Consider the following 17629-nt stretch of genomic DNA (forward strand, 5'->3'; position numbering starts at 1 on the left):
TTTACACCAGCAGGCATTTGAGCAAGGTGTTTCCTTGTGATATTACAACTGCCACACTGTCACCAGGCAGTGGGAATTTAACCGAATTATGATAGTGTGGAACCAACATCATACATGGATTGTCATGTAGACAAATAGCATCTCAGAAGGATAAAGATGCTCTGGAGAAAAAGGAAACAATGATCAGGGTGGTGTCATGTGACATGACATTGAGCAGAGCCACCTGGATGGATATATGCCTCAGGCTGATCCAGGTAGGGGAAGGGGAAGAGGAAGAACATATCCTTAGGGGCTCATAGGCCGTGATGAGGACCTTATCTTTTCCCCTCGGTAAATGGAAGACCAGGACACCCAAATGCCAGCCTGCACATGGGCAAGGGTGTCAGGGAAGCATGAAGTAGGAGAAGGCGCGGGCTCTGTGGTACAGTGAGAGGTGACAGGATACAGGATACAGTGGCCCACAGTGTGGCAAAGAGCAGATGCCCAGCAGACATCTGTTAAACTGCAGGGGAAGGGGCTTCCTAGGTGACCTTGCAGGGCAAGATTCTTGGCACCGCTCACTGGTCCTGCCCCTTTGCTAGTCAATGAGGGAGCAGATCCCCACATCAGTGGGGACCCCCACAGAAAGCCGCAGTCTTCAGGTTGAGGTCTCTGATTCAATGGAGCCATGGCACCTGTGCACATTGTGGGGACAGAGGAGAGTGTGAATTTGGGAGGCACTGCATGTGCACAGTTGTGACCTGTGGCTCACCCACTGCTGACCTTATATAACAGAGAACTCCCAAACAGCATCTGGCAAACATATTTCGGAAATTGGACAAGGTCCATGCTAGGCTGAATCAGTCAGCGGCCCCCACGCCCAGGATAATCCCAGGCTCCTTTTGAAGGTTGGATGTGAGCCCTGCCCAAGGCTTCACAGAATCATCTTGCATTTCAGAATAAAACAAAAACAGACAACCCAAGACCTAATCCCCAAGCCCCAGCTGTAGAAGCAGAGGTCTGGATTGTGCTACACCCCACATTTGAATATTATTTTTTCCTTGTCACGCAAACTTCCTGGGCATGGACTCTTAAGAGCCAAATGGGCGGGAAGAAAGGTCCTTAAATGTGTCCCCTCTTGGGTTCTGTTCACTCCTGAAGCCTCAGCCACTAGGAGAGACTGTGTCAAAGGTAATCCTCTTCTCCCAGGTTCCCTTTCCTTTGCCCTCCCACTCTGAGGTGGGAATACCTGGGCAGAGCCTGCACTTGGAGCAGGGACCCTAGGGTGAAAAGTCCTCCATCCATCTCTGAGGGGGCTGGTTCCTATCCCCAGGGTCATCATCTTCTGAGTGAGCATCCTCCCAGTTGGATGCACTGATGGCCTCGGGTCAGATTTCTGGCAGCTCTGCCATTCTCAGCACTAGGAGGTAGAGGTCCTGGGAATCCATGGAGCAGAGGAACTGAGGTGGTCTTTGGGTGGAATGACTTGTGCTGTCAGGGTGCTTCACTCCTCTGGAAGGCAGTGGTACTGTGTGGTCTGCGCCACAGATAGAGACGGATGTGGGTTCAAACCCTGACCTTGGTATTTGCCAGTTGTGCACAGAAGATAGAGCACTGAACAGTTTTCAGCTTCACTTCCCTCATCTGTGAGACAAATCCATTGCTGTTCCTTCTTCATGGGCTTTACTACAGAGCGTCGTGATGACTAAAGAGGAGGATGAGGGGCAAAGTCAGCACAGGCGAGGGGAGTGGGTTTCAGGGAAGCTGGAAGGCGGGGCATCATCGGAATGGTGGACTGGCTCTGGGAGAAGGATCTCAGTTTGTGTCAACTGCTCCCATCTGTGTGCCAAGTGCTATGATAGGTGCTTTGGGTTGCCATTAGTCTTTTGCCAACTCTGGGAAGCAGTTCTATCATCATCCCTGGCTACTCACAGATGAGGCCCACGTGCTTCTGAGTGGTGACTCTGGGGCATGAGCCCAGCACAGTCCTACTCACTCCAGGCTCTTCTCCCGGTCTTAGTGGCTAGTGGCTGAGGTTACCATCCTGGTTCAACCATCCACATGTGAGAAGGGAGCATGAACTTCCTGCAGGGCTGTGTAGCTGGGGTCATGTTCAGCAGGAGGATCCTGGTCTACAGGCAAGTAGGGCCAAGAAGTCTCAGTAAGGAGGCTTCCCCCGCCACCTGTCAAATGATAGGGAGGAAGCAGTAACATGTCCAGGCTTGAGGTGTCCTGGAGATCAGCAGGGTCCCTCTTCCCTGAGCAGAAAGACTGGGACTGGATCTGGGGCTAGGGTCAGCACTCATGGGGAAAGGAGGTGGTGGAAGGAATCAGGAACCAAATTCAAGCAGGATCTTGTATCTCTATCTAATATAATTAAGTAGTGTGTGTGTGTGTGTGTGTGTGTGTGTGTGTGTGTAATATGTAGTGATTTTTTTGTTCTTAATTTTGTAAGATGGAAATAGCCTCATTTCCCTCCCCCCACTCCCCATCCCCCACCTGATGTTAGGCAATGTCTGTGAATGGGCTGAACATCTCTGGAAGGAAAGCGAGGAACTGGTAATAGTGGCATCTCTATGGGGTGGAACCTGACAGCTGGTAGAGAAGTGAGGAAAGAGACACCTTCTTCTGTGATCCCTTTTGTCTCTTCTAAATTTTGCACCATGAACATGTATGCCTATTCAAAAATGTAACAAAATTTAAAATTATGAGCTCATTGCAGAAAAAGGCACACACTAGAGAAGATAGAAACAAAGATCACAGGAACTGGAGCACTGTAGCTCAGTGGTAGAGTGTTTAGCATGTGGGAAGCCTTGGGTTTGATCCTCAAAACAAGAAAGGGAGAGAAAGAAAAAATATAAAAGGGGAAAAAAAAAAGAAAAAAGAAAACAAAGATCATCAATAATATTACCCCCATCAATTGCTCCCTCCATGATGAGGCTATCTTTCTGGTCTTCTCTCATATGCATGCACAAGTGCATGTACACACACACACACACACACACACAAGCCTAGCACACCTGTCATTTTATAATCTATTCCTTATCCCTAGAGCCTGGGACACATCTGCCACACATGGAGCCCTTATTAACATGCTGAATAAGTTTATCTCATTCCTGAGTACTGCACATTATAACCATCACATGAATGTGGCACAGTTCATTTAAACTGCCTCCTGCCCTTGGGCCTTTAGAGTGTTTTCAGTATTTCTCTATTGTATACAAACTGTGATGACTTTCTCATTCATGACAGATTAGGAACACAATAATTACTATAAGCTCCTGAATGTGGACCTTATGTGCAGGTAAAATACCTTTGAAAGCCTTTTGCTAGATATTGCCCAACTGCCCTCAGAAGAATCAATCCAATCTGCCAGGATGGTTTCTTGAAACAAGTAAAAGGAATTACCTCCATATTTTTTTGCACAGAAACCTGCAAGTTCTTTGCTAGCATTGATCTGTGTTTCCCAGGTTTAGCACACACCGATTTAAAGACTAAGCCTGCTTTAGCTCTGACAAGTCACCAACAGAAAGGGTGTGCAGGTATTTTGATGCTAGTTTTTCTTTAATGAGCCTGAGTGTGGAATCTTGACCAGTGCTCATCCAATCTAATCTGGAAAGTGTGTTACAGAGTTTCTGAAATATTTGTCTGGGGGCACCTTGGAAGCAGATAGAGGCACAAGTGGGACACCAGAGATGCCAGGAAGGGTCCTGTCCCCTCAAGGACCCACTCTGAGCAATTATGCCTAGGATCAGTGTCACAGCTTCCTCACCCTAACTGCGGGTGGCAGTTTGCTCTGGGACGTCTCAAAACACCAGAAGCGTTCTGAAATTTGTAGTAGGAAAAGGGACCTTGCAGTAAAAATGACATTTTTCTGGATCCAGGGGAGATAACCCTCTTCCTGTAGAGTTAGGGTATGGGGGGAGCAGTGAGGGTGAACGAGTACGCTGGTGTAGGTACCCCAGTGCAACTCTGGGCTCTTTCCAACCTCCTTCACCCTGCTGCAAGATCCTCTCTGTCCCTAGGTACCATGAGCAAGATCAGTGACGTGGTGAAGCGGGCCAGGGCCGCCTACAACACAGGCTTAACCCGCCCGCTGCAGTTCCGGATCCAGCAGCTGGAGGCGCTGCGGCGCATGATCCAGGAGCGCCGGTCCGACATCACGGAGGCTTTGGCGGCTGATCTGCACAAGGTGCTCATGCTAGCAGGGCTGCGGCGGCTGCTTGGGAGACCTCCAAGAGCGGGAACAGTTGTGGTTTGGTGTAGGGCATCTCTAGCATGTCAGGGGTTCTGTGCCCAGCATTTTACAAAGGACCATGCTCCACTCCCAAAACCCTCTGCCAGTGTTATGACCATATTATATAGGGGAATGTGAGGCTTGGAAATGTTTAGGAACGATTTGGGGGTCACCCAGTCCATCAACAGCTGAGACACGGCTTAAGGCCCTCTCACTCTCAGCGGAGTGGTCCCACCACACGCCAGTGCATCCTGTTGTTGTGCAGGGCGTTTCTTCCCCTCATCTGTCTGCTTTTCCTTCCTGATTGGTTTTCTTCATCCAGCCTGTATCATAGGACCACTCATTTCAACCAATCTCCTCCCACATGACAGTTGGAGCTCCTGGTGTCCTCAGTCCCACCTAGGAACATCTGGTTCTCCACACCAAGGAACAGCTTGCTGCAGTGCAGAGGGACCCCTGTCTACGCTGGGGCTGCTCCATCACTCACTCTGAGAGAATCAGACTCCTCCAGTTCACAAAACTTTCTCTTTACTGCCCAGGACTCACCTGACCCTGTTTCCACCCTCCCTCTTGGGAGAAGACATGAGGTAGCCCTGCAGGGTTCAGAGCTTTGGAGCGCACTCCTCTGCTGTTTCAAGGCCTTCTCACCAACCTGTTCTGTAGTTTTAGAAAATCACTCAAGACTTCTAATCTTAAAAAAAAAAAAAAAAAAAAAAGAAAGAAAGAAAGAAAGAAAGTAAAGAAAAGAAAACCTGCTCTTGATCTTACAGCCAAAGTTCATATTTTCTGTCTGTGCCTCCCCTCTCCTCACTCTGTGCTACTTCAGGAGGCCCTGAGACCCCAAAAACCCTTTGTCCCCTGCCCACTCCCTCTTTTCCCTTGTCTTCTGGATTCTCTTCTGACTCTCTTGGGAAGCCCTCTCTCTGTCCCCATTTCTTCAGGGTGGTCTTTTGAGGGCTCCTTTCTAGGTTCAGGTTTTACTTTGATCCATAAGCTTTTCCAGACAACATATTGCTCAGTTTCCCCCCACTCACTAATGACCCTCAAATCCATCCCCCTAGCCCCCACATCCAGACTTGGCTCCTTCATTCATTCACCAGCCCTCTCCCTTAGAGGCTCCCTCATATTGGACACATCAGAACCTGCTGGAGCCCCCAACCTAGCAGAAGTTAGATTCACCACTCCTATGTCAGACCCTCACCTCTCTTTCTCCCCCAATCCCTATGTACCTTCTATTCCTGGTTCCCCACCTAGGCTGAGGAACCCATGGTGTACAATCCCCATCACCCTGGCAGCTGGGGGTTGGGGATGCCTGGCTTGCACCCCCAGAAGTTTGGCCTTGGCTCTGGGCTAGAAGCTTACATAGTGTCCTCTCCATAGAATGAATGGACTGCCTACTATGAGGAGGTTATCTACGTTCTGGAGGAGATTGAATATACAATCAAGAAGCTCCCTGAGTGGGCCAAGGATGAGCCTGTGGAGAAGACTCCTGAGACCCAGCAGGATGAGTCCTACATCCACTCAGAACCCCTGGGAGTGGTCCTTATCATTGGCACCTGGAACTACCCCTTCAACCTTACTATCCAGCCCATGGTGGGCGCCATTGCTGCAGGTACTGGAGGCTCCATTCCAAGAAGGGCTCAGGCCTGTGGAAACAGGAAACCTGGTGGCTGAGAATGATTTGATGTGACTTTCACAGGAGGCTATGGAGACCAAACCATTTAGTGAGGCCTCCAGGTGCCTGCAGCAGTTAGATGCAGTTGACCATGAGAACAGCTTCCACCTGCCCATGTGTGCAGGGCTAGGGCAGCTCTCAGCTAAATAGACAAGGCGGGGCTGACATTACTCTCCCAGTCAGCCCAAGAGCACCTCTCTCTCTCCTTTCTCATTCCGTTTTTCCAACCTCCCAGCAACTGCAGAGGCGAAGTTGCTGTGGTTCTAGCCAGCATGAGCCTATGTGTACACGTGTGTGCCTGTGTTTGTTCCTGTGACATCTGTTCATCTGTGCTCCTCAGCATATGCCTGTGTGTACAGCATGTGCTTCTGTGGTGTGTGTCTACATTTTTTGTGCTTGCGCTCCTATGGCATGTACCTATGTGCCTGCAACTCTTCCCTCCACTCCTCCGAGGACACTGATGTTGGAAGGAAGGGTCCAGGGTTGGTCAATGGGAGAGCAGAGCATTTGGGGTGTCCTGGTGTGGCCTTGAGTCTGTATGCTTCACAGGGAATGCAGTGGTCCTCAAACCCTCGGAGCTGAGTGAGAACATGGCAAACCTGCTTGCCACCATCCTCCCTCAGTACCTGGATAAGGTAAGGTGCCCTCCAGGGCTCAAAGATAACTGTTTGAGGTCAGGTCTTTGGGACTTGACCAAGCTTCAGGTTGGTGGAGTATAACTCCCAGCAGCTGCTGGGGTAAACAGAGTCCCTACACCCTGAGAGGGGGGCTCTACTTGCCAGTGGCCAGCCAGCGGGTGCTGAGCTGCAGGGTTACAGGGCCACTGGTCTCAGCCACTGGCCAGCCCTAAGCGCAGGGGTGAGGAGGGAGGTGGTCTTTGTTGAGATTCTCCTCTCTCCTTGCATGGAAGGACCTGTACCCAGTGATAAATGGAGGTGTCCCTGAGACCACAGAGGTGCTCAAGGAGCGATTTGACCACATCTTCTACACGGGCAGCACAGGCGTAGGGAAGATTGTTATGATGGCTGCTGCCAAGCACCTGACTCCTGTCACACTGGAACTGGGAGGAAAGAGCCCCTGCTATGTGGACAAGGACTGCAATCTGGATGTGGCATGCCGGTGAGGAGGCCATGTGCCAAGCACTGCCTTTCTGCTCTGAGCAGCACAAATGGGCCTTTCCCCACGGGTTCTGCAGTCCTCAGCAGGAGTTCTGGGGGTGGTGGGAGTTGCCGAGGAACCTCATCCACAGAAAAGGTGCAATGAGTCCAGGAAGGGCTTCCTGGAGGGGGAGAGCTCCAGGCAGAGCTTTGACCACTTTGTGGGCATCACAGGGTAGGCAGTAGTCCAAGCAGAGACTGCAAGAAAAGCAAATGTGGGGTGTTCAGGGCATGAAGAAGTTGGGCCTGACAAGCCCTCTGCCACAATTGAGCTGATATCTGGAGATCATGACCCATGAGAAGAGCTGCTGCCACTCAGGGACCAAGGCAGGACTTGTATCTTGACCTTCCAACCTTAGCCATGGCTCTGGACACCTCTGTGCACCACATATGAGGTCCTTGGAGATGAGGGTGCAAGTAGAGGTAACACCTGGCCATGAAGGGCTCTGTGAGGGTGATCATAGAGGCACAAAACCCACCAATCCCAGACATCCTCCAGAAATTCCCCACCTGCCACCAACGAGCTTAGCACACATTGGCTCCCAAAGGCCCATGTGCGCATGGTGAGGGGTGTGGGTGCTCTCAGCCCAGTGCCTAGAAGTGAGTGGGCCTGCCTAGGAGGACTCACTGTGGCCTGCTCACAGCCCGTGGCTCCCACTGACCAGTGTGCTAAGCCCATTTTTTCTTGACCCTGAGCACATGGAATAAGGCCTGTGTTCTTGGGAATCTTTCCATGGCCTGCAGAATGTAGTCTACTCTGTATTTCACAGACGCATCGCCTGGGGGAAATTCATGAACAGCGGCCAGACCTGTGTGGCACCCGACTACATCCTTTGTGATGCCTCAATCCAGCACCAAATCGTGGAGAAACTAAAAAAGTCTCTGAAAGTGAGTATGGGTCCCGGGGCCTGAGAGTGAAAGCTGTAAGGCAAGAGGTGGGTGTGACACCAGGACTGACTTGTAGGACTTTAGGAAGTAGCGAGTTCTTCTGATCATAAAAGGAATATATAGTTAATAGAGATAATTTCAAAAAGTTTTAAAAGCATTAAAAAAAAGCTGCATCCCATCCCCTACAGTCTGCTGACATGTGACTTGGAAGGCTTTGACTATGAACAGGGTCTTCATCCTTCCCTGAAGCCTCCATCTCTTCTCAGGAGTTCTATGGGGAAGATGCCAAGAAGTCACGTGACTACGGAAGAATCATTAATGCCCGGCACTTCCAGAGGGTGATGGGACTAATCGAGGGTCAGAAAGTGGCCCATGGAGGCACTGGAGATATGGCCTCCCGCTACATAGGTGCGCATTCTGCCCTCTAGAGCACTGCCATGCTTCCTAGTCCTCCAAGGTTCCCACCAAGTTTGCAGCAAGCAGCACAGATACTTGACAAGCAAGGAAAGCCCTGAGATGAGTATAAATTACTCTCACCAGTGGGCTTGGGGAGATTCTGGGGCCTTTAGTAGGCAGGGGCTGAGCATGCATCCCAAGAAGCCCCCATTTCAGTCCCAGAATCCCATCTCCCACAATACCAGAGAGAGGGGCTTCAGCTCCCCCTCATCTCTGCACATCAGCAGATGATGGGGACAGTAGAGGTCATAAGAGCCCCTGGCGCCTAGGATTGGGTCACCAGATGAGACCCATTTGGACCTTGATCTGTTGAAGAGACAGAAGAGCTCTAGGAGGGACGCAAGTGTCTGTCAGCTGCTGTGCCTGCCCCCTTTATGTTTAGACTTTGTTTACTCCCATGTAGGTTAAATCAGAATAGTCCCAATGGTCTGCCACGATGGCCCCCAGGATGTGTACAGGTCATAGGAAGAGAGCTCTTCAGTGTCTTATCCCTGCCCCTCTCTAGTACTGGGCAGCTTCCTCTGTGAAAGAGTAAAAGCAAGAATTAGACATGCTGGCTGGGTGGAAGGGGGTCTCAGCACTGACTCTGGCTCCTTTCCCACCTCAGCCCCCACCATCCTCACGGATGTGGACCCCCAGTCCCAGGTGATGCAAGAGGAGATCTTCGGGCCAGTGATGCCCATCGTGTGTGTGCGCAGCCTGGAGGAAGCCATCCAGTTCATCAACCAGCGTGAGAAGCCCCTGGCTCTTTACGTATTCTCCAACAATAACAACGTGAGCCGGAGAATCCTCCTACCTGGGTCCTGGGGCTTCTGGGCACAGCACTCACACACAAGTAGGATCTGGGAATCCACAGGCCTGAATTCAAATTGCAGCTTCCTAGTTTATTGACTATGTAACATCGGGCATGCCATTTAAACCTTCTAAACCTCTTTAACCTTGTCTTTAAGAAGTATCTAAGAAGACAGTAGCATCACGTGGTTGTCAAAGCTATTGCTCATACTATCTTCCCAGATGGTGCTGAGGGTCATGTGATATTTGAGAAGGGCTGAGATGGTAGGTAGCTATGCCTCTGCCACCTCTGTCCTTGTAGCTCCAGAATGTGCTGAGGCAGGACAGGAAGGGAAGCCCTGGGCATCCTCTCAGCAGGAATGGATGACCAGCAGCTTGATCTTCATACAGGTGATTAAGAAAATGATCTCAGAGACATCAAGTGGCGGGGTGACTGCCAATGACGTCATCGTACACATCACTGTGCATTCTCTGCCCTTCGGAGGTGTGGGTGAGTCTAGGACTAGGCTCACTGCCCACCTGCTTCCCCCCTGCCCAGGGTTCCCACAGGGCCAGGCGAAACATCAGGGGAATTCAGGGGGACCTGGAGCAGTCAGGGGCCATAGATTCCCACTTACCTCTCCTAATTGGACCTCCAACTTCTGCCTTGGAGCACTAGTGCATTCTAGGTGCACTAACCTGTTCCAGGAAGGTCCCAAGTCAAGGGTCTTATGCCTGTTTAGTGGCATAGCTGGCACAATTTGGACTCTTCCTGGGCACTCTTTATATTTTCCCCAGCATGGATGCCCGGGGTGACACCCTAAGGATTATCCACCTGTAGGAGGCTCAGAAAAGGGCCCCTAAAGGCTTGTTGGCACACCTTGGGAGTATAATCCTGGCCCTGAGCAGGCTTCTCCCACAGGGAACAGCGGCATGGGGGCCTACCATGGCAAGAAGAGCTTCGAGACCTTCTCCCACAGCCGCTCTTGCCTGGTGAGGTCTTTACTGAATGACGATGCCCACAAGGCCAGGTATCCCCCAAGCCCAGCCAAGGTGAGAGGTGGAGAATGGTGTTGCCAGGGGAAGCAGGCTGTTCCAGATAAGGGCAAGGGCTTGGACCTTACTGTCCCCACCTGTCCTTCCTTATAGATGTCCTGGCACTGAAACTACCCCTGGCCTATTTGTGCTGTGCTGCCACCTGAGGATGAGATGCCCTTGCTTGCTCTTCTACTCCTGGAGTCCCTGGTCCTGGCCTCTTGCTTCTCTGCTGACATATCCAAGCTTCCAACTCCCAGCTGGACCCCAGGCCTCAACTCTCCAAGACCCTGCCCCTTGCAGAACACATAGGGACCAATAAAGTTTTCTGAACGAAAAGTCATGCTGGTAATTCTTCTTTTGCAAATTGCACTCACTGGCCCTGTTCAACCTGATCCCACTGCCCTTTGAGATTTGGTCATTCCTGTGAACCAGTGAAGGCCTCCTCACAGCCTCACATCAGCCCAAGGGGTTTTGAGGTAGGAGGTCATGGTGTTGGGGTGGTGTGTTTATTCCATTTAGACTTTGGGGTGTTAGCTCCATTCCTGCTGTGTCCAGCTGTAGAGAAACTGAGGAGACTGAACCTTGACTCCAACACCTGATTTGGCATTTAGGGTAGGGGTCCCTCCTAAAACAGCACAGTGGTCAACAGGAAGCCCCATCGGCAATGTCAAAGTGTTGCTTGGGGAGGCAGAAAGACAAAATCAAGATTTGTTAGGCAGCAACTCACCCCAGGTTCCATCCTTAAGGACCTAAAGAATCAGGGTCCGTGGAGGGAAGTCTAAAGGGGGATGATGGTCTGAAAGGCTGGTCAGAGTGAGAGTCAAGCATCAGCCCTACCTGGGCCAGGTAGGGGAGTTGGGCTGGTAGGGTGGTAACCTGTGAAGCTGGGTCTGCCCTGGTAGGCCCTCTTGGCATCATGGAAGCCAATTCCTCCCTGAAACTGGCAAGAATGACTGGGACTGAGGTGCCACTCTGAAGGCACTGCAACCCTGTGATGTCATCTCCATGTGCCAGGTCCTGCCTCTGTCGTCCCTCCTGTGACTGCACCAATCATTGCTGCTCCCAAGACAGGCTCCCGACCCTGTGCCTAGCCCAAGCCCTGCCCCCATCTCCCCACTTCCCACACCGGACCCTGCACTCTCTCCTGCACCATTGCTCTCCGCTCCTGTACTGGATCATTCCTTGTTGCTAACACCTCACACCTCATATAAAACTCCCCAACCCCAAAGCACCCCAAACCTTAATCAGTTACCTGTGCTCCCCCTACCCTCTAGTGAGGGAACTTCCCTGCATTGTTGGAATGTTTTAATGTGCACCTGTGACTTGCTGTACCCATATCCAGAAAGGTGAATTATAGTAGGAAAACCAGAGTCTTCTCACAAGCCTCTCTCCTTCTGGCTGCTGCCTCATTTCTCTACTCTCCTTCCCAGTGAGACTCTGTTGAATGGTGGTCTATTCTTGGATGTCGCTTTTGCTTCCACTTATCTCAGCCCAGCCAGGTGAGGCTCCATTACCTCCACACTATCCAACTACTCTTGCCCAGTGTACCAACAACCCCCATTGATGCTGAACCAGACCTACTTTGCCTGCTGCACAGTGTGCCAATCACTGAGATTGGCAAAACAGTTTATTCACAAGGTAGCTGAGAGTGGAAGAGGGGACCCTGCCTCTCATAGGACAAAGTATGAGGATACTTATGGAATAAGGAAGAAAGGAGACTTAAAGCCCAGGGAAAGGCATTGGTGGTGAAGAAGTCCGTGGTATTGCTACAGGGGTCCCTTTAATGTAACAGGGGTCCACTTCATACTTTGAATATAACTTCCTGCTCGACCACTGGCAGCTTATTGTAAAACTGACATGTTTTTGCTTCCTCTTCTCCCTCTTCCCCTCTCAACCATGACAGAAACAAGATGAATGTTCTTCCTGTCCTCAGCCAAGTTATCTGCCCCCTACTCACTGTACCCAAGAATAATGAAACTCTGGATCTGGAATTTGGAACCCCAGCTCTTTCAAGGATATAAGTTAAACATTAATTAGATCTACCACTAATGATATGTGGAAAACAGCTCTTGATTCCCTCTTTTAAAGCCCTCTGTTTCCCCTGGCAGGTAGAATGGAAGCTGTGTGACATGATTTCATTGTCTTTCTCCTTCACAAGAAAGGCAGTAAAACCTCTTTTTCCTTTTTCTCAAAGCTTTTTGTTACTGGATTGGCATCTGGGACCAGGACCAAGCTTTCGGTTTCAAACTGTGCACATATAATCAAACTTCTTGACTCTTCGGGGCACTCATGTTCTTGAAAATGGCAGCATCGGCATGATGTGAGGGTGGAGTTTTCAACCCTCTGACTTCAAAAGTTCAACAATCAGACACTTGTGCAGGCCCAAGTGAGGAGTCAGTGATTTTGACAAAAGCAACCTTCAAGTCTTGAAAAGTAACCTAGGCAACCATCATACCCCACAGGTCAGAGGTAAGCTAGTGGGAAACTAAGAACATATTTCTCAGCTGTGTGACTTCAAAAATTAATGCTTTGTAAAGTCAACTGAAAGCAAACTAAAAGCAAGTGAAGTTAGAGGACTTGTTTATTTTTCCCTTGGTTTCACTGTGTGGCTGTCCCACAGTCTCCTGGCCACCTCCAGCTGCTGCACCTGCTACTAGAGTTGTAGGGCAAAGACTTTGGCTTCAGGGGTCCCAACAGACAAGTTCTGTCATCCATTCCAAAATGCTATTTGAAGAGACAAGCAGTGGTGTTACTGACTTTTTTGCTGTTGTGACCAAAAGACCTGAGAAGAACAATTTGAGGAGGAAAAGTTTATTTGAAGGCTCACAGTTTCAGTGGTCTCAGTGCACAGAGGGCCAACTCTGTTGCTTTGGGCCAGAGGGGAGGTAGGAAATCCTGGCAGAAGAATGTAGTGGAGGAAAGGAGCTGCAAGTCTGGCTCTAGGCAGGGGAGAGAGAGAGAGAAACTCCCCTCACCACTGACAAAATACATGCCCCATGATCCATCTCCTCCAGCCACCCCCCACTTACCCACTGTGACCCCCAAGTTAATCCCTATCAGGGGATTAATGTGCTGATTAGGTCAAGGCTTTCATAACTCAGTCACTTCACCTCCAAATTTTATTTCACTGTCTCATACATGAGTTTTGGGGTATACCTGATATCCTAACCATAACAAGAGGTGAAGGCAGGAAAGGAACATGAATCAACATAGCTATAACAGGAAGACAAGGGGACCACTGTTCCTAGCACTGTCTTTGGGGGCACTGACAGGAGCCCCCAGGTTATATGTGGTAGGGGAGCCAGAAGTATGCATAGTCAAGCCATCTTGGTCAAAATGAGGTCTAGTAGATCATTGTCTCAGGATTAGTCAGGAGGGGCCTTGTTGGCAGTGATAAAGTTGCTGTTGCTCAGGGTGTGCTTTCCACTCATCACAAGATATTTATCAATCAGACCTGTTCTTGGAATCCAAGGTGACTACAGGTAAAAATGACTCAGAGCAAAGGAGACAGATGGAAAATGCAAGCAGAGTTGCCAAGTTTTTATCCTACTTTTGGTTACCCACTGGGCATCTTCAGGTCAAAGCAGAGTCAGTGTTTTTAGCAGAGCAGCCTCTGTGTCCTTGTAACACACTCTCAGCTACTTCCTCCCTGTCTGCTCATGCCCTCCTCCCAACATTGTCTTCTCTGGTTTTCTGGATCTCACAACGTCAATTTTCCTTCCTCACCAGCTTTGTTGTCAAATTAAAGTCTCCAGCCCTGACCCTGAGTTCCTGACTCTTAGATACAACTACCTCCCTGGCATATGAACTCGGATTTTGAACAGGAACTTCTCACTTGCCCCAGAAGAGAATTCTCGATTTTGCCAACATGGCACCATCCTTCAGAGAGCTGCTGCAGCCAGACCTAGGAGTCAGTCTTGCCTCGCTGCTTTCCTTCATGACCTCAGGGAGGCCTGCAGCTCTCAGGAAAATGTGCCCCTCTCTGCATTATTTCCCCGTGGCATCCTGGTCTGACCACCATCGCATGCTTCCCAAGTGGACACCTTTCCTCTAGTCTTGCCCCTGTGATTCGCCCTTCACTGAGAATACAGATCAAACTCCTAAAACAAAACTCAGAACATGACATCATAAGGGTCAGTTTTAAAAATTAAAAATAACAGGCATAATTCTCCTGTTGAAAATAATACAAAAGATTTCCCTGCCTTGTGTTGGATTAATTACTTTGGAAAACTGTCTTTGCAAACTCTTTCTCTTTAAAATGTGTGATCAAACATTTTAGAAGCCAAAGAAGACGCTTGGTGGTTTTAAGAGCCAGTAATGTCTTTCTCAAGAGTCTGGGAGTCATCTCTTTAAAATGCAATCATTGAGGGAACTGGCCCCATCTCCTAGTTCCTGAGGGAGATATCAAAAGAGGAAACTAAAGCAAATGTAGTTTAAAGGTCTTAGTTGGTTTTTATATGCATTTCTATAATTGGGCAACACCTCATTCTACAAAATAGGCCAAGTGTTTTAATGAGCAGAGGAGGTTGGTGGTATTGACAGAGAAGTGTTGAAAAGAGGATCGCTGCTCCAAAGTTACTTTCCTCATACGGTAAAATAGGAGGGTTATGTAAATTAGGCCCATTTTGATTAGTTACTCTGAATTTCCTGGTTTTTTTAGAAAAGTTGCCTGCTTTACAGTTCAGTTTATTCATTTATTTTTGCTGTATTGGGGATTGAACCTAGGGGTACTCTACCACTAAGCTACATCCTCATCCATTGTTTTTTTTTCTTTTTAGACAGGGTCTCACTAAGTTGCCCAGGCTGGCCTCGAACTTCCCATACTCTTGCTTCAGCCTCCTGAGTTGGAGTTCATTTTAAATACTTGGTACCTAGTGGGAGAGACCTCATTGGTTTCATCTGGTCTTCTGGGATCTAGTTCAGGAAGCTAGTCCAAAACAATGGCCTCCTCTAACTTTTATGTAACAGAGGATGGGAACCTAACCACACTTCTCTCCATGTTGCAGAACTACTTTTTGCCATAAAGATATGAGAAGTCTGTTTTCCCTTTGGGTAAAGCTAACACAAATGATTGTCCCAACTTCCACTTAAAGGTAGCAATAGTCTTCCCCAGGCTGCAATAACAAAATACCTCAGATTGTGTGGGTTAAACAACAGTCTGTTTTCTCATAGTTCTGGAGATTGGAAGTCTGAGATCATGCTGTAGACAGAACTGGTTTCTCGAGTCCTCTCCCCTTGGCTTGCAGATAGTTGTCTTCACCATCTGCTGTGCCCTCCTGTGGTCTTTTCTCTGTGCATGTTCCTAGTGTCTCTCTGTGTGTCCAAATTTTCTCTTCTTTAATGACACCTGTCACACTGGATTAATGCCACTCATATTATCTCATTTCACCTACTCACCTTTTCAAAAGATCCCATGTCCTGATGGTGATGTGAATCTGTCTGCGTTGGAGGGCGGGCTGAACCTACCATGTGATGTGGCACAGGCAGAGAATTAACGTCAGAGCCTGAGCTACATCACCAGTCACCAAGCAGGTCCTCGACACATTAGTTTCAGTCACGAAGCCCCCTTTCTGTCCCGGCTCTTTCTTTTCCCTTCTGCTCAGTTTGTTGGGAGTATGAAAGAAGAAGGCCCAGGGACACCCTGACCCCCTTTTCTGATCATCACAAGTGACACTATTGCCATGGGCCTCACCATCTCCTGTTATCCAACCTCTTTGGCAAGAAACAGATGTGTACTTTGGATGCTGCTGGCAAGACCAACATTCTGTATAAATTGAAGTTAGGGGAGAAAGTCACTACCATTCCTACCGCTGGTTTTAATGTGGAAACAGTAAAGTATAAGAACATTTGTTTCATAATATGAGATGTTGATGATCAAGATAAAATTAGGCCTCTCTGGTGTCATTACTTCCAAAATACCTAGGTCTTATTTTTGTGGTAGATAGCAAGGAAGGAAGGAGCCCAAGCAGTGCAGAAAGCGCTTGGGGAAGATGAGCTTCGAGGTGAAATGCTGCTGCTTTTTGTGAATAAACATAGCCAAATGTTACAGCTCTCAGTGAAATGGCAGATAAATTAGGTCTTCAGTCTCTTTATAGTGGAACAGCATGTTCAAGCCACTTTTGCCACATGAGGAACTGGTCTGTGATAAGGGATTTAACTGGCTGTCAAATGAGCTTTCAAAACATTAAATGAAACTGGATATCTAACCAAGGATACATTCAAGAGAATTTGTAGGCTTATACAACAAAATTCATCTGTATCTTGGTTATTAAACTGTGGGACTAGTTTGAGCAGAATATTACAGTGTTTAAACTTATTTTGTTGCCAATTATTATTTACCAAATATAATGTTGCCTTTTAGCAATATGCTTGGTTTTGAAGAAATTCTCCTTGAGGGGAAAAAGTATGCTCTTTTAATTTTTACTTCCTTTAAACCTAAATGCCTGGACATATCTATTGTGCCACTGTTAAGTAAATCAGTTTTGAATGTTTTTTTGAGCCCACAATAAGTAATATTTTAAAGTTATCCAATTGCCACTTAACCAATATGTTTACCATTTCTCCAGTCTGCTGATTTAAACATGCAGCATTCCATTTGTGTTTATTTCTATCCTTTGTCAAAAGGATTTTCTAGTACTGCTTGTACCACCAGGGAAATGCCTCAAAACGCTATTCAGCGATCTTGCACTAAGGAACTTAACAATTTTTCCCCATTATTGACTCCTGGCTTCCATCAGTCAAACTTACCTTGGTGTGGTTTGGATTCCATGGCTAATTCTGTACTGGATGTAAAGAGTTCATATTGAATTAGCATCCACATATCAGAGAAAACATCTGGCCTTTGGTTCTTTAGGATTGGCTTATTTCACTTAGCATGATGTTCTGATGGTAATTCACAATGAGAGGGATGGCTAGGGAAGAATAAAGGTACTTTGAATTAGACAGAGGTGAGTGAAGGGAGGGGAGAGGGCTTGGTGGTAGGAAGGATAGTAGAACAAATAGGACATTATGACCCTATGTGCATATATGATTACACGACCAGTGTAATTCTACATCATGTACAATCAGAAGAATGAGAAGTTATACTCTATTTATGTATAATGTGTCAAAATGCACAAAAAAATGAACAAAAAAATGAACAAAAAAACAAGAGTTCATATTGAGATGACTTTTAATATTTAGCAGAGCATCTTCCTTTATATTGTTTATCTTTCTTATGTTGTGTGTTGTTTTTGGTATCAGCCAGACTCTTTGCCCAGTATATGATAATTCTGCTGGTGCTTTGTTTATTGATTGAACATATATTCCCTAAGAGTTTTTTTTTAAACTCTTCAAACACAATGAATAAGTTTTCTTCATAACCCATTTGAAATTATTCTTAATAAAATAATAAAATTTATCTTTAAAAGACCTCATCTTCAAGTACTA

The 17629-nt window shown here is 48.0% G+C and overlaps 1 protein-coding gene and 1 pseudogene across 3 annotated transcripts; both read left to right on the forward strand.

Annotated features, from left to right (window-relative positions):
* Positions 1-1091: 1091 nt before the first annotated feature.
* ALDH3A1 (aldehyde dehydrogenase 3 family member A1) lies at positions 1092-10531 on the forward strand. Of its 2 annotated transcripts, none has more exons than XM_079131541.1 (11): positions 1092-1170; positions 4005-4171; positions 5597-5828; positions 6441-6526; positions 6802-7010; positions 7819-7936; positions 8203-8344; positions 9000-9166; positions 9575-9674; positions 10086-10223; positions 10313-10531. In XM_079131541.1, the coding sequence occupies exons 2-11, from the start codon at positions 4010-4012 to the stop codon at positions 10363-10365; spliced, it is 1407 nt and encodes a 468-aa protein (XP_078987667.1). In that variant the 5' UTR covers positions 1092-1170; positions 4005-4009; the 3' UTR covers positions 10366-10531. The 2 variants fall into 2 exon arrangements, with proteins under 2 accessions (XP_078987667.1, XP_078987668.1); XM_079131542.1 differs by having other exon boundaries at positions 10086-10216.
* Positions 10532-15929: 5398 nt separating this feature from the next.
* On the forward strand, positions 15930-16407 carry LOC306655699 (ADP-ribosylation factor 4-like; annotated as a pseudogene). Its single transcript has one exon. The product of its transcript is annotated as an ADP-ribosylation factor 4-like (transcript).
* Positions 16408-17629: the final 1222 nt, after the last annotated feature.

This window comes from Sciurus vulgaris (genome assembly GCF_902686455.1).
Source record: "Sciurus vulgaris genome assembly, chromosome: 3".
In the NCBI taxonomy this organism is placed as follows: Eukaryota; Metazoa; Chordata; class Mammalia; order Rodentia; family Sciuridae; genus Sciurus; species Sciurus vulgaris.